The 27,006-nt window shown below is 36.0% G+C and overlaps 1 protein-coding gene across 2 annotated transcripts in view; it reads right to left on the minus strand.

Annotated features, from left to right (window-relative positions):
• Positions 1–7,821: 7,821 nt before the first annotated feature.
• Positions 7,822–27,006, minus strand: part of METTL15 (methyltransferase 15, mitochondrial 12S rRNA N4-cytidine) — a 184,868-nt gene continuing 165,683 nt past the window's right edge. Inside the window, exon 6 of one of the 2 annotated variants that reach the window (XM_080814986.1) lies at positions 7,822–9,408. In XM_080814986.1, the coding sequence (XP_080671112.1) occupies positions 8,963–9,408 (446 nt within the window). In that variant the 3' untranslated portion in view covers positions 7,822–8,962. The remainder of the gene's footprint in view (positions 9,409–27,006) is intronic. The other variant, XM_080814987.1, reaches the window with a different exon arrangement.

A 27,006-nucleotide genomic window follows, 5' to 3' on the forward strand; every position in this document is an offset into this window, starting at 1 on the left:
GATGGGACAGAGGAAGAGAATCTAGTGAAGGAATCAGAGTGTGAGGGAAATAAGGCTATAGAAGGAGTGATTTTGGAGAATGCAATGGAGAGCAGGTTTTTATGGAAGCACAGATCAATATTATCAAACACTGCAGAGAAAAAGTAAGTCAAAAGGGAGATTAGGATATTGAGTTTGGTAATTAAGAGGTCATCACTGTGCTTACTTCAGCAACACATACACTAAAATTCAAATGATACAGACGAGATAACCATGCAAGGATGACATGTAAATTTGTGAAATGTTCCATTAAAAAAATTGATCCTTAAGAGAATGGTTAATATAGACCATATGGATTGGACAAATGAAAGACAGGTGAAGAGTTGGGAGGTAGCATAGACTTTAAGAAGGCAAGTAACAAAAGAAAACAGAATGATGGATGTGGTGTTTTGGTAAGGAAAACAAAGTCAGGGAGAGATCTTAGTCCTTTTTTGACTTTTTTTTTTTTTTTTTAAGATTTTGTTTATTTATTTGATAGAGAGAGCACAGCAGAGGGAGCAGTAGGCAGAGGGAGAAGGAGAAGCAGGCTTCTGGCTGAGCAGTGAGCCCGACATGAGGCTTGATCCTAGGACACCCAAGTCCTTGTTTGCTTTTAGCCTAGGGCACTTTTGAGTATGTTTATAGACTGAAGGAAAGATACTAGCAGGAACAGATTAAAGACTGGACAGATAAGCAAAATTAGTTGATCTAAGTCCCAGATAAAATAGAAAAGGAGCAAGTTTAATCTCTCCACTGAGATGCAGGAGTACAAAATAGAGATAAAGGACGAGATTTATAAGTGCCAAGATGAAGATAAGGAGGCGAATTACAAGGATTCAGTTCTGTAGTATCTGTTTCTATGGTGCTATAAAAAAGGTCATCAACTCATTCTTAGTATAAATAGTTCCCTTACCTTTCTCTAGTTATTTTTCCTTTAACATCTGTAACACACATATTTAGTCCTTCTTATTGACTTTAAAGTGCAGAAGTAAGAAACTTTTTTTCTTTTAAAGATTTTATTTTATTTATTTGACAGACAGAGATCACAAGCAGGCAGAGAGGCAGGCAGAGAGAGTGGAGAAAGCAGGCTCTCCACGGAGCAGAGAACCCGATGCGGGGCTCCATCCCAGGACCCTGGGATCATGACCTGAGCCGAAGGCAGAGGCTTTAACCCACTGCGCCACCCAGGCGCCCCAAAGTAAGAAACTTTTTTATATTCCTATAGCAACCTTCTATCTCTTATTTCACAAAATACTCATTTCCTTTCCCCCCTCAAAAGAATCTTAATTTAAGGATCATGTATATTGGCTACTTACTGATATGGAAGCATAGGAGGACAAATACTTTCTCCAACATAAATGAAGATCAAATAACTTTAGCAACTGGCTCTTTTTTCCCCCCATTTTGCTTTCTTATAGGTGGAAACTCCAAAAGAGCAATAACTGTGTTTTATATACCATGTCAAAATATTCCAAACACTGGGGGTATTAAATAAATAATAAATGGGGACAAATTTTCCAAATAATAAAGCTGACTATAACCCAGTCACAACTGCTGCTAGTAATGCAGAGGCTGAGCTTAAAATTACCATGAATAAAGCATACATATCCTTAATCATGATGTCCAGAAATTGAGTTACATTTTGGTAATTATAACTTTCAGTTAACTCATAAATATTTATTTTCTATTTGATTCATAGCAACCTGATGAGAAAATACCAGTATTATCCTAATCTTAAAGTGAAATAAGTGAGGATTCAAGAGATTAAAGAGCATGCCCAAGTTTATATATCCAACTAATATATGGACACCTGGAATTCAAACATGTTTTTCTTTTTTTTTTTTTTAAGATTTATTTATTTATTTGTTTGACAGAGAGAGATCACAGTAGACAGAGGCAGGCAGAGAGAGAGAGAGGGAAGCAGGCTCCCTGTTGAGCAGAGAGCTCGATGCGGGACTCGATCCCAGGACCCTGAGATCATGACCTGAGCCGAAGGCAGCGGCTTAACCCACTGAGCCACCCAGGTGCCCCAAAGATGTTTTTCTGAGTCCAAAGCCAATGGTGTCATTTACAATGTTACACAGCCTCCTCCTCAATTTAGCACCTATGAGTTGGATAATAACATTTTTCCTTGTGAGAGAATAAGGAATCATACTGTTTGATAGTTTAATAATGCAAATTTTCACCCTGTGCAAGGCAGACAAGTATATTTTCCAAAGCATAAGGATGGAGTTTAACGGACAGAAGCAATTATTCAAGAATGAGAAATGGAGCACATCTTATTGTTTGATTTCACCTTTGTATTTTAGTGCCAGGGCAATGATGTTTTTTTTTTTTTTTTTTTTTTTTGGTCAGAGAGAGAGAGAGAGCGAGGAGCGATAGAGCAAGCACAGGCAGACAGAGTGGCAGGCAGAGGCAGAGGGAGAAGCAGGCTCCCTGCTGAGCAAGGAGCCCGATGTGGGACTCGATCCCAGGACGCTGGGATCATGACCTGAGCCGAAGGCAGAGGCTTAACCAACTGAGCCACCCAGGCGCCCCACAATTATGTATTTTAATAGGGCATAAGCTAATAATGGTAGAAAACTTGTTCAGTATTTAAGGTAAAGAACTGCTTAAGGAAATACATTACCAAAGAGGCAACCTTTTACTTTGCATATTAGAGCATTAAATTTTATTTCTTTATTTTATAGTCTAACAATTTTGGTAGATTATACAAGAAAAGAATGAGGCTGCCCAAAGAGTCTGTGAAGAATTTTAAGGTCCATCTAAATAACAGGCATTATGAACTATCATCACTGAATCTTAAATAATTAATTCTATTGAATTTTTTAATGGTTTGGGAAATTTATGCTATAACCAGACTTATAAAAAATAATTTATATTTAAACTTTCTCTTAGATTTCTGCAGATCATGCTGTGTGTTACCAAACATTAGTTGGAAATAGTAGCTATAAACAGATGAAATTTGAGAAAATAATATAAAAATAGTTATGCTTGTTATACAATCCAGCCTCTTTAGAATATGATGCTGATTTTTTTACAAACCATGCTTCATTCAACATCGAACATATGGCATTGTGGTTCTGAGAAAAATATATCTCTGATCAAGATTTTCATCACTAAATTTATGTTTATGAGGCACTTCAAAAAATTCTCTTTTATTCTTTAATACTTACCCCTATTATAGAATGTTGCATACACACAACTAATCTACTAGATTAACACAGCAATCACAAAAACTCAATAGAAAAGTAGCTTAAAATAATTACACAATTTTGACCATAAGCAATTTTAGTTAATTCTTATCCATTACAAAGATTCTAACAGGTAGGTCTTAGTTTGTGAGATTATATGCTAACATTGCCTCATATTTCTTTTTCTACAGTGAATCGGAAACATAAAGCCACCTCAGCTGGTATAAGAAATTCACATAGCAATGTGAACAGAGAAAGGGAAAGGGAGTTTAAAAACAAGAAGAATAAATCAAATGCTTCATTTTTAATGTTATCCTTCTACTATATAAGCAAAGCAAATATGTTTAGGCCGGGGTCTCACTGAGGGGAACTGTCTTGTCATCTGTTAGAGTAAACTAAATATTCTATAAACATGGGCAAATGGCTCTAAATAAATCTAAAATATACAGTTTTTTAAAAATAAAAAAAATATCCGGGGCACCTGGGTGGCTCAGTGGGTTAAAAGCCTTTGCCTTCAGCTCAGGTCATGATCCCAGGGTCCTGGGGTCAAGCCCTACATCGGGCTCTCTACTCCGCAGGGAGCCTGCTTCCTCCTCTCTCTCTCTGCCTGCCTCTCTGCCTACTTGTGATCTCTGTCAAATAAATAAATAAAATCTTTTAAAAAAATAAAAGAAATAAAAAGAATACCCAGTAAAGGATTTATACCCCAAATATATAAAGAATTTATTACAATTCCATACTGACACAAATAATCCAATTAAGAAATGGGCATAGAAACTTAATATACCTCTTCCAAGTAAGATACACAGATGGCCAACAGACACATGAAAAAATGCTCAACATCACTAATTAAGGAAATGCAAATCAAAATCACAATGAGATACTACCTTACACCTGTCAGAAAGTCTAGTATCAAAAAGACCAGGAATAACAAGTGGTGGTGAGGATGTGGAGAAGAGGAAACCCTCATGCACTGTTGATGGAATGTAAACTGGTGTAAAAACAGTATGAAGTTTCCTCAAAAAATTAAAATAAAAATGCCACACAACTCTAATTCCAGCACTGTGTATTCACCCTCTTAAAATGAAAACACTAACTCAAAAAGATATATTCATCCCTATGTTTACTGCAGCATTATTTACAATAGCTAAGTTATGGAAGCAACCCAGGTGTCCATCAACAGATGAGTGGATAAGTAAGATGTGGTATGAAATCTTGCCATTTGTGACCATATAGCTAGAACTAGAGGGTATTATGCTAAGGCAAATAAGTCAAAGGGAAATAAGATATAACTTCACTTTTATGTGGGATCTAAAACACAAACCAAAAACAAACAACTGAAAATAAAACAAAATAAAACAAAAACCAACCCAGAAACAAAATCATAAATACAGAGAAAAAACTGAGTGATTTCCAGAGGGTAAGGGATTAACAGGATGGGTGAGTTAGGTAAATTAAATAAAGGGGATTAATAGGTACAGACTACAGTTATAAAATAAATAAGCCACAGGAATGAAAAGTACAGTGTGGGGAATATAGTCCATAATATTATAATAGTGGTGTAAGGTGACAGTAACTACACTTATTGTGGTGAGCATAGTGTAAAGTGCAGAATTGTGGAATCATAAGGGTCCAAACCTGAAACCAACAACAATGTTAACTATACTTCAATTAAAAAAATTAAAAATGTCAATCACCTTAAATTGAGTAAATTTATTAATTTAATGGATAATATAGTATAAAACTATAAAAAAGGAGAGAAGTGAGAAGTGTTTTTGATTTCTTCCTAAATAGTTTCTTTAAAAAAAAAATTTATTTATATAAGTAATCTGTACACCCAACATGGTGCTCAAACTCATGACCCCCAAGATTAAGAGCTACATGCCCTTCCAACTGAGCCAGCCAGGACCTCTTCCCCACCAAAATAGTCAGATTTAAATACATGCTATGTAATGAATATAGACATATTTTTTAATGAACTAAAAGTGTAGATACAATATTTTTTATTTATTGTACATTTTGAATGTTCCATTAAGAATTATCTCATATTTCGGAATGCCTGGGTGGCTCAGTCTGTTAAGCATTTGCCTTTGGCTCAAGTCATGATCCCAGGTCCTGGGATCAAGTCCTGCATTGGGCTTCCTGCTCAGCGGGGAGTAAGCTTCTCCTGGGATCAAGTCCTGCATTGGGCTTCCTGCTCAGCGGGGAGTAAGCTTCTCCCTCTCCCTGCCACTCCTCCTGCTTGTGTGCACTCGCTCTCTTTCTCTCTCTGACAAATAATTTTTTTAAAAGAGCTATCTCATTTTTTTGAATGAGAGATCTGAAATGAAAATTCCTTTTTTAGAAATCTGTAGTGTAGACTCATCATTATTTCTACTTATTTAAAAACAAAAATCAGAAAAAATAATTTGATAAACCTGTGAAGATATGTAATACTCTGCAAGACCAAAGAAAATATGATTTGCAAATGCTTGGAAGTAAATTTTAAGAGATTTAAAAAAACCTACATAAACACAATGTATTCTTTTATAAACTATTGGTTGTAACATAATAAATAATTCAATACAAATGACTTTGAGCCCAAAGCATATATCATATATTACATGAAACAGAAAAGAAATATAGATATAATTCATGCCTCCCAAAAGACCCTACAAACTCCAAATATTATATAGTAATAAACAATATTTAAAACAAAATGAATATATAAAAGTATCAACTCAAAACTGTGTATGGTTATTAAATTTAATTTCTTAATAAGCAGTGAACTAAGGACTGATATACCTCTTGAGAACTGATGTACTACACAATGGTATTGATGCTATATTAAAATGACTGGTAGAAAGCAGTCAATAAGAACTTCAGAAATGTAAAACAATTGCTTGTTTTATATTCATTATATTTTATTGGAAAAGAAATACACATTCATTTTAATAACAAGTGTTTATTTTCTGTATGTATTGTTTGGATTCACAAAAACATTTTTCAGCATTAAGCATTTAAAATTCATTCATTATTTTATTATACATTCTACAGCAAAGACTAAGAAGCAGACAAGAATGATTGCAGTAAACAGCCTAATTACAGAAAATAACTCCTATATTTTTACATTACAACATTTTAAAACAATTTTGTGTTTATTGAAGAAAGGATTTTTCATGCATAATCAAGATTTTTTTCTATCATGGTATTAGGTTCCCAGGGCTGCTGTAACAAATTACCACACATTGGGTGGCTTTCAACAATAGAGATGTATTCTGTCATTGTTCCGGAGTTGGAAGGTCTGAAATCTACGTGTCAGTGAAGTTGACGGTTCCTACATAAGACTGTAGGAGAATCTCTTCCATGCTTCTCTCCTAGCTTCTAATGGCTGCCAGCAGTCCGTGGTGTCCCCTGGCTTGTAGATGTATCATTCTAATGTCTGCTTTTATTTTCATGTGCCATTCTTCCCGGCATCTGTTTCTCTTTTCTTCTTCTTTTTTTTTTCTTTAAGATTTTATTTATTTATTCGAGAGAGAGAGAAGGTAAGAGACAGAAAGCTCAAGAGGGAGGACAGTCAGGGAGAAATAGACTCCCCAGTGAGTGGGGAGCCCAATGCGGGGCTCTATCCTGGGACTCCAGGATCACGTCCTGAGCCAAAGGCAGATGCTTAACCGACTGAGGCACCCAGGCACCCCTCTCTTCTCTTCTTATAAGGACACCACATATATTGGATTAAGGACCTGCTCTGCTCCGGTATGACTTCAGCTGAACTACTTACAACTGTAGTGATCATACTGCCAGATAACTTCTGAGAAGGACATTTATTTTTTTTGGTGGGGGGGAATAGTACTTAATGCAGTGCAGTCACTTTCCATTTAACATTAAAGAAAAAATCCCCATACTATACAGGATACAAAAATGACAGATGAAATAGGTTAAATCATTGTTGAATATAAGAGTGTATAAGAGCGTGATCTCTTATTTTCTAAACAGATACTTGGATGGGAATCTTTCTCATTCACAAATATAACTCATATACTAGAGAAAAAAAACATTTTTTTCTGGAAAGATTCAGTGAAGCAACCTAGGTACGTTCATTTTTTTCTAATTTGAGGATACTGCTCCCTAGAATATTTTCTAATTCTGCACAATTAGAAATTAATTCTACTGCAGAATTGCTCAGATTGCAAACAAGTTTGAGAACTTAAATTAAATATTACAGAGATAAAGAAAATCTAAGGTGAATTCAAGTATTTAATTCTTATCCTTTGCCCATACTTATGTTGATATTTTATTCACTTGTACTCACCAATTCATGATCTGTCACCATAATTAAGGAGGTGAATTTTTCCTATATTTGAATAGTTTACTAAGCATATTAATAGTATAATATGATTTTAGGGATAATCACTTAAGAAAACAATCATTTATATATACCTTTAATCAACATGGCAATATACCCTTTGACTAATTATATCTATTATTAATCCTTCAAGTCATAATTCAAGCATAATTCAGGTCAGACCCAGTTTCCTTCAGTAAGTGAAATCCCTACTAGATGTTCTTGCAGTACCCTATACTGCTTCTTTGTAGCTTTTACCACGGTGTTAATTTTATATTGATTTTTGTGATTATTTAACTACCATTACTCTTCTCCACTAGATTATATACTCCATTGGACCGGTACTGTGAGGTAGGTGTATTTTATTGACCTTTGTTTCTCTGACCAGTTAGTACCTGCTGAATAACTAAAAAAATTAGAAATGCATATTTACATATAAAAAGTTGATATATGAATCATGAATCAATCGTTTACCAAGTGAATGTCTCCTAAATAAACATTTTACTATTACAGTTACTACTGGGTAAGTAAAAACATTAGGGGCACATTCATTTTAATATTTTTAATATATCATATACTTTTCTATTTCAAATAGACTTGGTTGAATTATTTTGAATATCTCAATTAAAAATGCAAGATTCAAATGATAAAAGATTTTATTATGTGTCAAAGGCATTCTGGGATATTATTAATATAAACGTAATTGACTAAATATAAGTTTCATGAAATATTAACTATGAGAGCTATTAAAGCAATTGGGCAATTGCTATTAAAGCAATGTTGCAATGTGAAAAAATGGTATATATCATATTGTAAAATCCTTTTAAAACAATGAGTATTATAAAATCAAAAGTGACATTTATCAGTATGATGCATCTTAAAAATAATATTTGAAAATTTAAAATTTGCATAATTCCTATATTTAAGAGGACTATAGTACTACATAATTATTCCTAAATAGAAATTAAAATTTCTTCCATGATCATAACTGATTATTTGATCAACAGAAAGTCTGTTGCAAATCTGAATATCTAAATTCAGAATTTAAAGCATGTAGATACAATTATAATCTCTCTCTTTTGACAGCTTGAGTTTACATATTTAGATACACACACATAATACTCTTCCTCTTTTTAAAAAAATTTCCTGATTAGAGAAAGGACTGCCTTTCAAAAGTTAAATAAATTCCAGTTTTGAGATGCTGATGCTCCTTTAGTTGAACTTTCTGAGTCATGCTAACATTTCTGACATTTTCTTTCCAAGGAAAATAATGGTAAATACCCTTAATTTCCACAAAAATGTAGTACAACTCTTTCTATATATATCTCTCATACTTTCTTATATTAAGTTGTTCAGTAATACCACATTAAAAAAAAAAGAGAAACTGTGAAGGAAAAACTTGAAGGATCAAATGATGAAAACTTTCTCATAATTTGATAGCTGCTCTAAGCTTGGCTGAGCGTGCTCTGGGGTTCTCCTGTACATCCTGATCTTCTGGAGTAAGTACTTTCTTGTGTATCAATTCCCACATTAAAGGGGCCCTGCCTATCAAGCCTCCTTCCTTGTTTTCATGACCTGACCCCAACTGTGATGCTTGTATCACCTTCTGTCTAGCACTTAAGTTAAACCTTTCTGTCATGCTTATCCCAAGCAGGAATCGTTTGACTATGCGATCCTCTAATGAATGGAAGGAGAGGGCAACAAGGCGGCCACCGGGTCTCAGAAACTTCTGAGCTGTCTTCAATCCTATGTAAAGTTCATTGAGCTCATTGTTCACAAATATTCGAAAAGCTTGGAAAGTCTTGGTAGCAATATGGGTAGATCGTTGTAGCAAGTCTTTCCGTGCAAAAACAGCAGAGGGAGGAAATGCACCTATGAATAGATTTTGTAAAGAGGAAAAGAGGACAGGAAAAATTAATATTTTCCACTGTAAATCTACCGGGTTGTGTGTGCATATAGTTAAGGAACCATGTTTCATTAGAAAATTTGGCATTTCATCCATTCTTCCATTTTATTTCTAAGCACTCTATCAAGATATAAACTATTGTGTCAAAAACAGCTTTTGTAACTCTTAAGAGTAACTGGAGCCAAACAAGGAGTAGAGAAGGTCAGACAAATATTTGAAGATATAACGATTAAAAAACTTCCCAACTTGGGTGAAAAATATTAACTCACTAATATAAGAAGTTCAGTGAACTATAAATATAATAAACAAAAGAAAACTGTATCTAGGTACATCATAATCAAACTACTACAAGCTAAAGGTAAACAGAAAAATCTTGAAAAAATAAAGAAATATATTACATAAAGAAGATAAAAAATAGGATTAACAGTTATTTTCTCATGAGGACAATGGAAACTATAAGATACTGGAATAATATTCAAAGTTTTGAGGAAAAAAAACAAACAAACTGTCTTCCAAGAAGGTTATCTAAAACTGTTCTTCAAAATTAAAGGTTCAAAGACATTTTCAAATAAATAAAATATGAGAGAATTCATTGCTAATATGTCTGCATTAAAGAAATGCTAAAGGAAATACTTCATGTTGAAATAAAATGATACCAAATGATAACTTGCATATACAGAAAGAAAGAGACTGTAGATATATCTTTATAGATATCTATATATCTCTATCAGTTCTCTTAATTTCTTTAAAAGGCAGGACTCCTTAAGTGAAATTATAATAATATTTTTTAGATTTATATACATTACAATATAGGTATAGATTTGTACAAGGATTAGAGTGGCTAAATGGAACTATATTTTTGCAAGGTTCATATGTTGTACTGAAAGTCAAAGTTGCATGTTTTGGTCTCTAGAGAAATCAATAAAAATAATACAAAGAAATAAAGCTAATAACCTCATAGAGAATAAAAAGAGTGCACACAAAAAAATGTTGCTTAACATAAAAGATGGCAGAAGAGAACAAGAAAATAGAAATGAGACAAAGAGAAGATGAACAGTAAAATGGCAGACAGTAAAAACCAAGTATATCAACTACATTAAGTACGAATGTACTAAATACTCCAATATAAATGAGGTTATCTGACTAAAGAACAGCAGGACCTAACTATACATTTTCTACAGAAATTTACAGAAATGTACTTTATTTTTTATTTTTCTATAGATTTTATTTATTTGACAGAGAGAGCACAAGCAGGGGGAGCAGCAGGCAGAGCGGGAGGGAGAAGCAGACTCCCTGCTGTCCTATGCAGGGCTGGATCCCAGGATCCTGGGATCATGACCTGAGGCACTCAGGCACCCCAACAGAAATATACTTTAAATATAAAAATACAGATAAGAGTAAAAGTGAGCAAAAGGCTGTGAAAAGATACACCACGAAGACAGAAGCATAAAAAGAGAGATCATATTAATATTATAAAAATCAAACTTTTAAAAAGGAGAACTCCTAGACCCAAAGAGAAACAATTCCTATTGAGAAAAAAGTCAACACAGCAGGAAGATACAACTGTAAATGCATGTGAGCCAAATAACATAGGTCTCAAAATTGGACATCTCTGAAAAAGACATTTATAAAAACAACTGATTTTTTAACCAAATTGTTAAGTTAGTTCAATGGAGAAAGAACAGATTTTCAGTGGAAGTGACTATCACAAATGAAGATGAACTTCAACTCTTACTGTACACTGTACACAAGAGTAAACACTAAACCTAAAATACATATATGACAAAACTCTTACCCAGAATATGTAAGGAAACCTCACAACTTAATAAGAAGCCAAACCACCTATATTCGAAAATTTGAACAAACACTTCACAAAAGTTATATAATCAAAACTTATGTAAAGATGTTCATCATCATTAGTCATAAAAATGCAAATTAAAACCACAATGAAATACCACTACACATCTATTAGAACTGCTAAATCCTAGAAAGAAACAAATTACTAAAACTGACCCAAGAAGAAATAGATAATCTGCATAGAACGATTGTAAGTGAAAGGATTAAGTCAGTAATCAAAAGCAACCCACAAAAAAAAGTCCAGGGCCAGATGTCCTCACTGCTGAATTCTGCCAAGCACTCAAATAATTAGAAACATTACTTCATAGATTCTTCAAAAAAAATGAAGAAAAGGGAACACTTCTCAAATTACTATATGAGGCCAGTATTACTATGAAACTAAAACCAAAGTAATCACAAGGAAATTACAGACCAGTTATCTCTTACGAATCTAAACATTAAAATCCTCATCAAAAAACTAGCAAACTGAATTCAGCAACATATTAAAAGGATTATAAGCCATGAAGAAGTGGGATGGTCATGACCAAGGATGGTTCAACAGATGAAAATTATTCAATGTAGTATGTCACATACATTGACAGAATGAAGGAAAAAATCCACATGATTATGTCAACTGATGCAGAAAAAAGCACCTGAAGAAATTCAACACCCTTTCATGATAAAAACACTCAAGAACTAGGAATAGAAGGAAAGCACCTCAACATAATGAAGCCCATATATGAGAACCCAAAGCTAATATTATACTTAAAGATGAAAGACTGAAAGCTTTTCCTCAAAGATCATGAACAAGACAAGGATACTTATTTTCACCACTTCTATTCAACACAGTACGGAAAGTTCTAGTCAGAGCAACAGTCTGACTAGACAAGAAAAAAAAAAAAAAACTAAAAGACATCCAAATTGGAAAGGAAGAAGCAAAATTATTTCTGTTTACAGAGGACAGGATCTTATATATAGAAAACACTAATGATTACATATACACAAACACATTTACACAAACCCTATGAGAACAAATGGATTGAGAAAAAGCAGCAGTATATAAAATTAACATGCAAAAATCAGTTGTGTTTCTATCCTTAATAATTAACAACCCAAAAAAGAAATTAAAGAAAATTTAATTCACAATGACATCAAAGAGTCAAATACTTAGGAATAAAGTTAACAAAAGGTAAACCTTATATTATGGAAGCTACAAACAGTGTTTTTTTCTTTTTTTACATTATTTAAGATGGCAATACTTCTCCAAATTGCAATCTCTATCAGACCCCAGCTGACTTTTTTATACAAATTGACAAGCTAATTCAAAAATTCTCATGGAATTGTAAGAAACTCAGAACAGCCAAAATGATCCTGGGTCGGGGAGAGGTGGTGAGGGGAAGAGAATGAAGAAGGAGGATTCACACTTAAGAATTTAAAAACTTTCTTTTTTTTTCTTTTCTTTTCTTTTTTTTTTTTATTTGACAGACAGAGATCACAAGTAGGCAGAGAGGCAGGCAGAGAGAGAGGAGGAAGCAGACTCCCTGCTGAGCAGAGAGCCCGATGCGGGGCTCGATCCCAGGACCCTGGGATCATGACCTGAGCCAAAGGCAGAGGCTTTAACCCACTGAGCCACCCAGGTGCCCCAAGAATTTAAAAACTTTCTAAAAAACAATGGTCATTGAGACAGTGTGGTGCTGGATTAACAACTGACCCAGAGATAAGTGGAATATAACTGAGAGCCCAGAAATAAACCCATAAGTCTATGAGCAACTGATTTTTTTTTTTTTTAGATTTCCCTTATTAATTTTACAGAGCGAGAGATCACAAGTAGGCAGAGAGGCAGGCAGAGAGAGAGAGGGGGAAGCAGGCTCCCCACCGAGCAGAGAGTCCAATGCGGAGCCCAATCCCAGGACCCCGAAATCAAGACCCGAGCCGAAGGCAGAGGCTCAACCCACTGAGCCACCCAGGCACCCCTGAGCAACTGATTTTTGACAGTTGTGTCAAAGCCATTCAACAGGGAAAGAATGGTCAACTGAACAAATAGGACAACTAGATAGATAGTCATATGCTAAAAAATGGAGTTGGACCCTTAAATCACACAGAAAAATGAACTCAAAAATGGATCAAAGACATGAAAGTAAGAACACTATAAAATTATTAGAAAGAATTCTGTCTTAGAAAGAAAACACAGGGATAAATATTAATGACTTTGAATTTGACAAAAAAGTCTTAGCTATGACACCCAAATCACAAGCAATAAAAGAGAATTATACTTCATCAAAATTAATTTTGTTATTCAAGGAAAACCATCAAGAAAGTGAAGAGATAAGCAAAAGAATGGAGAATAAATTGCAAATCATGTATCTAGAATATGTAGAATATATATCAATGGATCTAGAATACGTAAAAGAAGAAAATTACAGAATGATGCATGTGTGATACTATTTATATTTTAAAATATGCACATCAAAACACACAAGCTTCACCTAGTTTTCAATAGGGATGAACAAAAAATGTTGATTTTTAAATAAATTAATAAATATAATTTTCCTTAGACTTATTCCATTGGCATACAAATATGATATTAAAGTATAATGTTCAATTAACTTATACAGGAATTTTCTATTTAATTTTTTTTATTAATCATATCTTAAAATTTTTGTTCCTAAAGAATATTATCCCATAGAGATGTAATCCTTGTGGTCCAGATATCCTATGGATGAAGATCAGAGAGTATGGCTGCAATCCTGGCTCTTGAGTCTCATTGGCATGCTTCTTACAGGAAAGTAAATTATACAAGGCTGATACCTTAGTTCACATTTTAGTAACCTTTAGGTCCAGTAGTACATTAAGACAAATTTGATTAATCTTCTTAGGAAACTGGATCAGAGAATGAAAGAAATAGTATCTTACTTGTACCAGAGATCTGAGAACCTGGCTGTCTTAAGTTAACCAAATCCATGGTATGGGTTCACTCATCCACAAAAACTGCTTTGCTGAAAGGCTCAAAAATGTTAGATGTTAGACAATTTATCGACTAACAAGCAGGTCTCTCAGAAACGAAACATCAAGTCAAAGCTGAAGAGGGAGTTATATTTTTCTATTTGCTAATCAATCTCCCCATCTTCCACAGAAAGAGTTTTGGTTACTGGGAAATGTGTTCTACAGCATCCTAAGAGCTAAACAAATATGCAACTCTTCATATTTTAGAGCGTTGACTTAGAGGGTACTTCAGCAAGCGTGTATTCCTAAAGATTTGCATGATTTAAACCTTGCATAATTCAACACTAATTTTCTCAAAGAAAAAATGTATTATAAAATAAATTTCAATTTACATTTTTTTTTTTTGTAAAATAGGACATAAACATCCATGGAGCACATGAAGCAACAAATAATGAAGCATGTTTCTGCTTTAATGCTTTAAAATTTTGTTTTATAACATTACCTCTGAAATTTTGCAGAAGCTAAATGGATAGATCAACATGGTAATTGCTTAGCATTTTCTCACATTTCAAAGATACACATTTGAGGATGTGATTATTAACAGCACTAAATTAGCCATACCTGGCTATAAGTTAACCAATTTAATGAAATAACAGAAAGGCAGAAAACTTAATAGTATTTGCTTGATATTGTCAATGATTGTATTTTCAAAAAATAGTGAAAATAGAAAATGTTAAAATAAAATAATATCTGAAATCACCATGTAAATCCTAATATAAACAATAGCATTGGTTCATTTGACATAAAAAAAAAGTATGGTAGGCATTTCTCTTTACCAGCTAAAATGACACCTTCCTGTGGCAGAATTACAGTTTATAATTCATTCAGCCAGCTAGCTGTGAAACTGAGATTCCTGGCTAGTTCTTTTGAGGGGATCTGTTTTTATTTCAAAGTACTTCACATAAAGTGAGAATTTATTCATTATTTCATATGATGCAACTTCATGTTTACATAATTAATATTCATTTAAATATATCTACACTGCCTATGAATCTGCAGCTGAAAAATTAACACCACTGTGATCAATTTTTTCTTTATAAGGTCTAAGTAAACCTTGCCAACGTCATATGATGAAGAAAGAAAATAAGAGCTTCCCATTTTATTTAGAAAGGTCTTAAAGATAATAGGATAACTCCAAACCATGAAAAGCTTTTCTTCTGGGGCTTTTTTATTTTTTGTTTAGGGAATCCTAATCTGGACTCTGTGCAATGGGTTTCCTCGATAGAATTTCCAGATGTGGTCCTATCAGCTCTACAAGTCACATCTTCATGGACCAGAAGATGATAAAGGACTGCAATGGGCAATGTGTTCTGTGGAGCTTTTTGATGCTGCTCTGGGGATCAAAAGTACATATCCTGCCTTATTTTAGATAAGCTCAATTTCCAGGGATACCCTTCCTTTATAAACTGGCACTTTTGTTTCTGTAATTTATAGGAAGAAAGGTTGATAATGCAGATTTTATAGAATGAAATTAAAAAGAAAAAAAACAAAAGAATTTAAATGGCATATAGTAATGGAAATTAAAATAGTAAAAAAAACAAAAACAAGGAGAGACAAGATGGCGGGGAAGTAGGAGGAGGCGCCTTTTCAACCTGCACCCTAAAGTGAGATGATTACCTACCAAAGAACTCCGATCACCCATGAAATCAGCCTGAGATCAGAATTATACACGTCTGGATCTCTACGGGGGCCAGAAGACGCCAGTGGGCAGGTAAAGTGGAGTGGGAACGTCGGACTGATATCGGAAGATAAACAAAAGGGGGAGGGAGCCACCAGAGGCGACCGACTGGAAAATAATACCCCAATACGAGAGTGCCCGGCATCTGGGGACCAGCATTAACTTGGAGTCTTGTTGAAAGCACTCAAAAGAGCAAAGACTCGAGCGGGGAAATTGTGGGAATCGGGGCGGATAGGGATAGGGGCTTAAGTCCCCAGACCCAGGGCAGCCTCCCCTGGCGCTGAGCCAGAGAGTGCGGCGGAGAAACCTGGTCTTTGTCCCGGAGCCGCCAGTGCGCCCGAGAATGGGTGGAGTCCGGCTCCCGTGAGGGGCTGGGGCCACGCCAGACGGCAGAACGCGCACCTTACTGGAGATGCGCGCGTGCCTCAACCTCCCCTGAGAGAGGTGCACGAACGCCCAGCCTGGTGTTCTGGGACCCACGCAGCGATAGACCCACGCGGCGATAGAGCCGATAGAGCTGGAGGCGCTGCGCCCCAAACCATCCCCTGGGAGAGGTGCGCGCAAGCCCTGAGCTCTCAGCCCCAGCCAGCGGGAAAATCTCAGTGTGTGATTGCTGCTTGGAACCTCTCTGGCGGTCTGGAGCTGCCCAGACAGCCACAGCTGCCTTGGTTTTGCGTACAAGCAGGAGATCCTGCGTCCCCAGGGACCGTGACTCAGAACCTGCTCTGCCAGCGGCCCAGCGGCTGCAGCACCTGCAGGGGAGCAGACTGAGGCTTCTCTCTGAGAGGGAGGTTGGGGTGCAGTTTTCTTTCCTCTAAACCTCCAAAACCATCAAAAGCTGTCAAGGCGAGAGAAAAGAAGTGAACAAACATAAAAACCTCCAGAGAACAAAAACCTGAAAAAAAACGTTTTTCTCAGAGCCCACCCCCTTGAGGGGGTCGGGAGGACTTAACTCAGGGAACATCATTGACTGAAAACCCACGTGGCAGCCCCCTCCCCCAGAAAACAAATCAGGAAAGAAAAAAAAAAAAAAAGACTACAAGAGAACCACCACCACTACTTCATAGATTTTTTTCCTGTCTCTCTCTCTCCCTCTTTTTTCTTTTTCTTTTCTTTTTTCTCTCGTTTGGGTGGGGAATCCTGAGTGCTCAGAAGCGTTCCAGGGTGCACCTTGACTGCACCACGGTCAATACATCCAGCTACATCTGTCCAGTCATCTCTCACCAAAATGACTAGGAGGAGGAATCCCCAACAGAAGAAAAATACAGAGGATGGGCCTTCTGCAACAGAGCTAACGGCTATCAACATAGACAATATGTCAGAAAGAGAATTCAGGCTAACAATTATCCAGGCAATAGCTAGGTTGGAGAAAGCCATGGATGACCAAACGGAATTGATTAGGGCAGAATTGAAAGCGACCAGAGAGGAGGTTCATAATGTTAGGGCAGAGCTGAAGGCCACCAGGGATGAGGTTCACAACGCTCTCAATGAGTTCCAATCTAATCTAAATTCTCTAAAAGCTAGGGTAACTGAGACAGAAGATAGAATTAGTGATCTGGAGGACAAACAAATAGAGAGAAAGGATCAGGAGGAAGCCTGGAACAAACAGCTTAGAAGCCACGAAAACAATCAGGGAAATAAATGATGCCATGAAACGTTCCAACGTCAGAATTATTGGAATCCCTGAAGGGGAGGAGAAAGAAAGAAGTCTAGAAGATATAGTGGAACAAGTTTTTCATGAAAATTTTCCCAATCTTGCGAATGGAACAAGTGTTCATGTACTAGAAGTAGAAAGGTCCCCCCCCCCAAGATTATAAATTCAAAAAAAAATCCAGGCACCTCATAGTAAAACTGAGGAATCATAATTGTAGATACAATCTCTTGAAAGCCGCTAGGACAAAGAAGCTCCTTACATACAGAGGAAAGCCCATCAGAATAACGTCAGACCTGTCCACAGAGACCTGGCAAGCCAGAAAGGGCTGGCAAGATATATTCAGGGCACTAAATGAGAAGAACATGCAGCCAAGAATACTTTATCCAGCAAGACTGACATTCAAAATGGATGGAGAGATAAAGAGTTTCCAAGACCGGCAAGGCTTGAAAGACTATGCAACCACCAAGCCGACACTGCAGGAAATATTAAGGGGGGTTCTATAAAAGAGGAAAAATCCTAAGAATAGCATTGAACAGAAATATAGAGACAATCGACAGAAAGAAAGACTTCAAAGATAACACAATGTCAATAAAAACGTATCTCTCAATAATCACTCTCAATGTGAATGGCCTAAATGCACCCATAAAACGACACAGGGTTGCAGATTGGATAAAACGACAGGACCCATCCATATGTTGTCTACAAGAGACCCATTTTGAACCTAAAGATACACCCAGACTGAAAGTGAAGGGATGGAGAAGCATCTTTCACGCCAATGGGCCTCAAAAGAAGGCCGGGGTAGCGATTCTCATATCAGATAAATTAGATTTTAAACTAAAGACGGTAGTCAGGGATACAGAAGGACACTACATCATTCTTAAAGGGACTATCCACCAAGATGATCTAACAATTGTAAACATCTATGCCCCCAATATGGGAGCAGCCAATTACATAAGAAAACTATTAATCAAGATAAAGAGTCATATTGATATGAATACATTAATAGTAGGAGATCTTAACACGCCTCTCTCAGAAATAGACAGATCATCGAAGCAGAAAATCAATAAAGAAATAAGAGCATTGAATGATACATTGGACCAGATGGACCTCATAGATATATACAGAACATTCCACCCTAAAACAACAGAATACTCATTCTTCTCAAGTGCACATGGAACCTTCTCCAGAATAGACCACATACTGGGTCACAAATCAGGGCTCAACCGATACCAAAAGACTGAGATTATTCCCTGCATATTCTCAGATCACAATGCTTTGAAACTGGAGCTCAATCACAAGGAAAAGTTCAGAAGGAACTCAAATACCTGGAAGCTAAAGACCACCTTGCTTAAGAATGCTTGGATCAACCAGGAGATCAAAGAAGAACTTAAACAATTTATGGAAACCAATGAGAACGAAGACACTTCACTCCAAAACCTATGGGATACAGCAAAGGCGGTCCTAAGGGGGAAATTCATAGCCATCCAAGCCTCCCTCAAAAAAATTGAAAAATCCAGAATACACCAGCTGTCTCTACACCTTAAAGAACTGGAGAATCAACAACAAATCAAACCAACTCCACACGTAAGAAGGGAAATAATCAAGATTAGAGCAGAGATCAACGAGGTAGAAACCAGAGATACAGTAGAACGTATCAACGAAACTAGAAGCTGGTTTTTTGAAAGAATCAATAAGATGGATAAACCATTGGCCACACTAATCCAAAAGAAAAGAGAGAAAGCCCAAATTAATAAAATTATGAATGAAAAGGGAGAGATCACAACTAACACCAAGGAAGTAGAAACAATCATCAGAAGCTATTATCAACAGTTATATGCCAATAAGCTAAGCAACCTAGATGAAATGGATGCATTCCTGGAAAACTATAAACTCCCAAAATTGAACCAGGAAGAAATTGACAACCTGAATAGACCGATATCTAGTAACGAGATTGAAGCAGTGATCAAAAACCTCCCAAAAAACAAGAGCCCAGGACCTGACGGATTCCCTGGGGAATTCTATCAAACTTTCAAAGAAGAAATAATACCTATTCTCCTGAAGCTGTTTCAAAAAATTGAAGCAGAAGGAAAACTTCCAGACTCTTTTTATGAAGCCAGCATTACCCTGATCCCCAAACCAGGCAAAGACCCTACCAAAAAGGAGAATTTCAGACCGATATCACTGATGAATATGGATGCTAAGATTCTCAACAAGATCCTAGCAAACAGGATCCAACAGCACATTAAAAAGATTATCCACCATGACCAGGTAGGATTCATCCCTGGGTTACAAGGATGGTTCAACATTCGCAAATCAATCAATGTGATAGAACAAATCAATAAGAGAAGAGAGAAGAACCACATGATCCTCTCCATTGATGCAGAAAAAGCTTTTGACAAAATCCAGCATCCGTTCCTGATTAAAACGCTTCAAAGTATAGGGATAGAGGGAACATTCCTGAACTTCATCAAATCTATCTATGAAAAACCCACAGCAAATATCATCCTCAATGGGAAAAAGCTTGCAGCCTTCCCATTGAGATCAGGAACACGACAAGGATGCCCACTCTCACCACTCTTGTTCAACATAGTATTAGAAGTCCTAGCAACAGCAATCAGACAACAAAGAGAAATAAAAGGTATCCAAATTGGCAAGGAAGAAGTCAAACTCTCTCTCTTCGCAGATGACATGATTCTTTATATGGAAAACCCGAAAGACTCCACCTCCAAACTACTAGAACTCATACAGCAATTCAGTAATGTAGCAGGATACAAAGTCAATGTCCAGAAATCAGTGGCTTTCTTATACACTAACAATGAAAATACAGAAAGACAAATTAGAGAATCGATTCCATTTACTATAGCACCAAAAACCATAAGATACCTCGGAATAAACCTAACCAAAGAGGTTAAAGATCTGTACTCAAGGAACTACAGAACACTCCTAAAAGAAATTGAAGAAGACACAAAAAGATGGAAGACCATTCCATGCTCTTGGATGGGAAGAATAAACATCGTTAAAATGTCTATACTGCCCAGAGCAATCTATACCTTTAATGCCATTCCAATCAAAATTCCACCAGTATTTTTCAAAGAGCTGGAGCAAATAATCCTAAAATTTGTATGGAATCAGAAGAGACCCTGAATTGCTAAGGAAATGTTGAAAAACAAAAATAAAACTGGTGGCATCACGTTACCTGATTTCAAGCTTTACTACAAAGCTGTGATCACCAAGACAGCATGGTACTGGCATAAAAACAGACACATGGACCAGTGGAACAGAGTAGAGAGCCCAGATATGGACCCTCAACTCTATGGTCAAATAATCTTTGACAAAACAGGAAAAAATATCCAGTGGAAAAAAGACAGTCTCTTCAATAAATGGTGCTGGGAAAACTGGACAGCTATATGTAGAAGAATGAAACTTGACCATTCTCTTACACCGTACACAAAGATAAACTCGAAATGGATAAAAGACCTCAACGTGAGACAGGAATCCATCAGAATCCTCGAGGAGAACATAGGGAGTAACCTCTTTGATATCAGCCACAGCAACTTCTTTCAAGATATGTCTCCAAAGGCGAAGGAAACAAAGGCAAAGATGAACTTCTGGGACTTCATCAAGATAAAAAGCTTCTGCACAGCAAAAGAAACAGTCATCAAAACAAAGAGGCAACCCACGGAATGGGAGAAGATATTTGCAAATGACAGTACAGATAAAAGGTTGATATCCAGGATCTATAAAGAACTCCTCAAACTCAACACACACAAAACAGATAATCATATTAAAAAATGGGCAGAAGATATGAACAGACACTTCTCCAAGGAAGACATACAAATGGCTACCAGACACATGAAAAAATGTTCATCATCACTAGCCATCAGGGAGATTCAAATCAAAACCACATTGAGATACCACCTTACACCAGTTAGAATGGCCAAAATTAGCAAGACAGGAAACAACGTGTGTTGGAGAGGATGTGGAGAAAGGGGAACCCTCTTACACTGTTGGTGGGAATGCAAACTGGTGCAGCCACTTTGGAGAACAGTGTGGAGATTCCTCAGGAAATTAAAAATAGATCTTCCCTATGACCCTGCAATTGCACTGCTGGGTATTTACCCCAAAGATACAGATGTAGTGAAAAGAAGGGCCATCTGTACCCCAATGTTTATAGCAGCAATGGCCACGGTCGCCAAACTGTGGAAAGAACCAAGATGCCCTTCAACGGATGAATGGATAAGGAAGATGTGGTCCATATACACTATGGAGTATTATGCCTCCATCAGAAAGGACGAATACCCAACTTTTGTAGCAACATGGACAGGACTGGAAGAGATTATGCTGAGTGAAATAAGTCAAACAGAGAAAGTCAAGTATCATATGGTTTCACTTATTGGTGGAGCATAACAAATAATATAGAGGACAAGGGTAGATGGAGAGGAGAAGGGAGTTGAGGGAAATTGGAAGGGGAGGTGAACCATGAGAGACTATGGACTCTGAAAAACAACCTGAGGGTTTTGAAGGGGCGGGGTGGGAGGGTGGGGGAACCAGGTGGTGGGTATTAGGGAGGGCACAGATTGCATGGAGCACTGGGTGTGGTGAAAAAACAATGAATACTGTTACGCTGAAAATAAATAAAAAATTGGAAAAAAAAATAAAAAAAAATAAAAAAAACAAAACAAAAACAAATGTCAACTGGCAATGGTACAGATAGAAAAGAAGACAAGAAAAGACAATCCTACTATCAAGGATTAAGCAAGGTGTTTTTGTCTAAATCAGAAAGTTTAAAAATAATCAGTAAATGGCATGTGCCTATTAGGTAGCAAAAGTGGGTTTGCTTGTGTAAGTCACTGGTCAGAGAACAAGGGACAGAGATCTCCTAGGTAAGTAGAGACTATGTGGGGATATCTGTTGGACTCTAAATTAGGCCAAAGGAAGAAAAATATTAATGAGACCTAGGCCTTGCCCTTGAGGAGCTCACTGTTTTGCAACCCTTCTTTCTTCTTCCACCTCTTTCTCATATCCCATATCCTCTTATCAGAGATAGAAATTGGTCCTCTCTACTCTTCCACTTCCTGATTTTAGTCACAGATCTTGTATGGCTAATTCATTTGATTAAGGCATAGTAGGTAAGACAGAAAACATGGACTCATTTGATTTGGCGCTTAGAGAAAATCTCTTTTTCGTGTTTTCAAGTCTACCAGTGGACTTAGTCAATACGAGGCCAATGTATATGAGTTCTAAGTGGGAAGAGGTGTGCACTTGTCACACTCCACTGCAATTACCAGTTTATTTGTCTGTCTCAGTACCTTGACTTCTGAACGGGAGCTATTTCATGATCACTCTTCATATCCCTTGTACTTAACAGAAAAGCTTGTGATCAGTCACCTGTGGAGCCTTTGAAAAAATAAAGATGCCTGGCCCCAGTCCAGACCTATGGAATCAGTTTCAGGGGTTTATTACACAGTAATCACAAAACCTTCATAGAGGATTTTGATTGCAGCCAAGATTAAGAACTACTATAGTAAACACTCAGTAAATGTTTGTTGAAAAGATAATAAATAGATAATAAATGAAAAAAATAAATCGATAAGTGAATAAAAATCCAGGATCATTATTACAGTTTCTTTCATATCATTAGATGGATGTATGAAGAGTATAATGTTCAGTTACATCAATGAATGGCTAACGAAGAGGATTTTTTAGTCACAGAAAACATCATCAACTGAATTTTCAAATAATGTCATGAAATGTCCTACTTTTTGGCCACATGTGAATGTGGGTACTGAATTATGATTTTAATGTGGTAAATGAACTCTCAAATTTGCTAGCAATTTTGTTATCTCGATATAACTATTTCCATGTATTTAATTTATTTAATGATATTTGATACTGGCTGGAAATGTTCTTAATGAATCAATTATTTGCACATGCAACAGAGCATCTGGAAATAACTTTAACATCCAGAAATGCAAACCTGCAAGCCTTTATTAACTGAAATAAGCCAACATGCAAGATGAACTTTTTTGCATAGTTCTTTTACAGAATAAAATAAGACATGAGAATGTAATGGTCATCAAGACCTTCAGTGATTTCAGCTCAAATTTTTTCTACAAAGATTAGTGCACAATATTGTTGAGATTTTCTGTAACATTTTATTTCACTTAACAGCTATGAAATCCAAACCACAAGTTTTCTCAATTCCTCAAAATAGCAGAACTGTTTTCCTCCTAATACGTTTTTTAAAAAGATCTTATTTATTTATTTTGAGAGGGAGAGAGCAAGAGAGCACAAACAAAGGGAGAGGCGCTGACAGAGAGGGAGATGCGGACTCCCTGCTGAGCAGGGAACAGGATGTGAGGCTCAATCCCAGGGTCTTAGGATCTTAGCTGAAGACAGATGCTCAACCGACTGAGCCACCCAGGCACCCCCTAATAGTTTTTTTTTTTTAATGTTTTGAGGTTTTATTTTTATCCTTCTAATACTTTATATAATAGCAAAATAATGTCAGTAAAACTGACTACAAAAAGGAATTAAAACACGACATTTAATAGCAAGGTGTTTTCAAGTTAAGTACACTAAGTACACTTCAAAAAATGTATACTTAAGGAATCTCCACACTATTTTCCAAAGTGGCTGCACCAACTTGCATTCCCACCAACAGTGTAAGAGGGTTCCCCTTTCTCCACATCCTTTCCAACACTTGTTGTTTGCTGTCTTGTTAATTTTGGCCATTCTAACCGATGTAAGGTGGTATCTCAATGTGGCTTTGATTTGAATCTCCCTAATGGCTAATGAGAAATTAAAAATAGAGCTACCCATCTGTACCCCAATGTTTATAGCAGCAATGGCCACGGTCATCAAACTGTGGAAAGAACCAAGATGCCCTTCAACAGACGAATGGATAAGGAAGATGTGGTCCATATACACTATGGAGTATTATGCCTCCATCAGAAAGGATGAATACCCAACTTTTGTAGCAACATGGACGGGACTGGAAGAGATTATGCTGAGTGAAATAAGTCAAGCAGAGAGAGCCTATTATCATATGGTTTCACTTATTTGTGGAGCATAACAAATAACATGGAGGACATGGGAAGATGGAGAGAAGAAGGGAGTTGAGGGAAATTGGAAGGGGAGGTGAACCATGAGAGAAAGGTTGTCTTTAACTACTAGTTATGAAAAGTAGCATCCTGTCACTGAAGTTCCCTTACGCTATTTAATTTTTTTCATAATATCTTATCAGGGACAAACATTTACTTGTTTACCACCTGTCTTCCTCTACTAGCTGATGTGCTCAGTGAAAACAACTGTTTGTTCACTGCCATAAATCCTTTGCACCAAGAAGAGTCGGTGGATTTAAAGAATGACTGCATTTGTACTTTAAAGTTATAAACATAGTCATTGTTTATAAAAGGAAAAACAAAAACAAAAGCAAGAAGAAATACCAGTTGTGTATGTAGTAAAACATTAATGTCATTACTCTTTAAATCCCTCCCCAAGAAGTAAATAAAAGGTATATTTTATAACTTTTTCTTGATAAATATATATGACACTTTGTATATAAATATACCTATGGATATATTTGTAAGGAGGGAATGATCTGCACAATAACCTGCAACTTGCTTTGTTTACTTATCTCACTTAAAAATTTCAGTTGTACAGTTGCATTATACTTCATTTTGTACATTCATTAGCGAATGTTTGTGGTTTGTGGTGTGGAGCCAGAATAGTAATTAAATAGAGGCAGTCTCTACTCTGGTGGAGTTCCTGTTGCTATCGCAGCAACATTTAGGGTGTTCTCTATTTTTGCTATCACAAAAATGCTGCAGTAAACATGTGAATTACACATTTTAAATTTCTGCGTGGTAGAAAAACTCTACAAAGTAAAAAGACAGCAACATTGTGGGAAAAATATCTGTAACTATTTGAGCCTATGATAGTAGTCTATAGGATTAGAGTATTTAGGTCAAAAGACTTTTTGTGCACATTTAAATTTGGATCGATACTTCTAAATTTACTCTCTCAATAGATTGTACCAATTTATTTCCATCAATAGTACAGGAGAGAGCCCATCTCCCTCCATCTACACTAGTACTAAAACTAGCACCCTTTTTAAACTTAATTAGCCCAAAATAGTGAGCAAATGATACTTTACAGTTATTTAATTTATTTGCATTTCTTTAGCAATTAATAGAATGGGGCATCCTTTCAAATATAATGGCCATTTGATTTCAGCTATGGATTGACTGAGCAAACCTTTTGTCCATGTTCTTATTCTGATGTTGTTTTTTCTTTATTGATTTAGAAGAGCTATTTATAAAATAAGGATATTAACCATTTTCTCTCATGTATAGTTGCAAGTTATTTTTCAGGGATTATGACTATTTTTACTTTGTGGACTTTTTTTGCCATACAGAAATTAAAAGAGTATAGAGATTTTTTTCATATCTCTTAGATTTTATCAAATTTAGGAAAGTTCTCCCCACTCCAACATTATGTAGATTTAATCAACTCTATCTTTTCTGGCATATTTCTAGTTTTATTTCCTATATTCAAATATTTAATCCACAGAAAATTTATTTTTAGTATGGTATGAGGAAGGGATCTAACTTCATCTTTTTGAAAGTTATATAGCCAACCGTCCTATTAAGTTGTACATTATTTCCCTACTCACTTCAAGTACCACTTTGATCATACACATTTTTAGACACAAATAGAACCTCTGGATTCTCAACTGTGTTCCAGTGATGTATTTCTCTATTTTTTTTGCCAATACCAAATTATTATTGTTGTTTTTCTTCCCCAGTATGTTTTGCTATCAGGTGATACAAACTCTCCTAACCTCACCATTATCCTTCCTTAAAAAATTTCCTTGGGTATTCTCATGGATTTATCATTCTAAATTAAATTTAGAAATGATCAATGAAGTATATAACAAATATTTTGATTAAAATTGCACTGAATTTCTAAACTGATTTGAATAAAATTTACATTATCATAAAATCCATCTAGGGAACATAGTATTTCCACTAGTATTTTACATATCCTTTGTTTAAAGTTTAATAGTTGTCTTCACCTAAATTATGGTCAGGCTGTTTGTATGAGTACTATGCTTACACATATGCACTTTAAACATCCATATGGAAAAGCATAAGAAATGACAATACTTACTTATATTTAGACCACATCCTGTAATAGAAATGGCACTGGGCTATGGAAAGGAGAAACTACATTCAATGATCAGATCTTTTACTTTTTAACAGCTGTTTGATATGGGGCAATAACACTGGACTTTGAAGTTTGCTATCCCACTAAAACATGAGATGATAACACTTTTCACAGGATTATTGTAAAGATCAAATAAAGAAAATGTTCAGAAGCACATATTCT

The sequence above is a fragment of the Martes martes genome (genome assembly GCF_963455335.1).
Source record: "Martes martes genome assembly, chromosome: 10".
NCBI classification, from domain to species: domain Eukaryota; kingdom Metazoa; phylum Chordata; class Mammalia; order Carnivora; family Mustelidae; genus Martes; species Martes martes.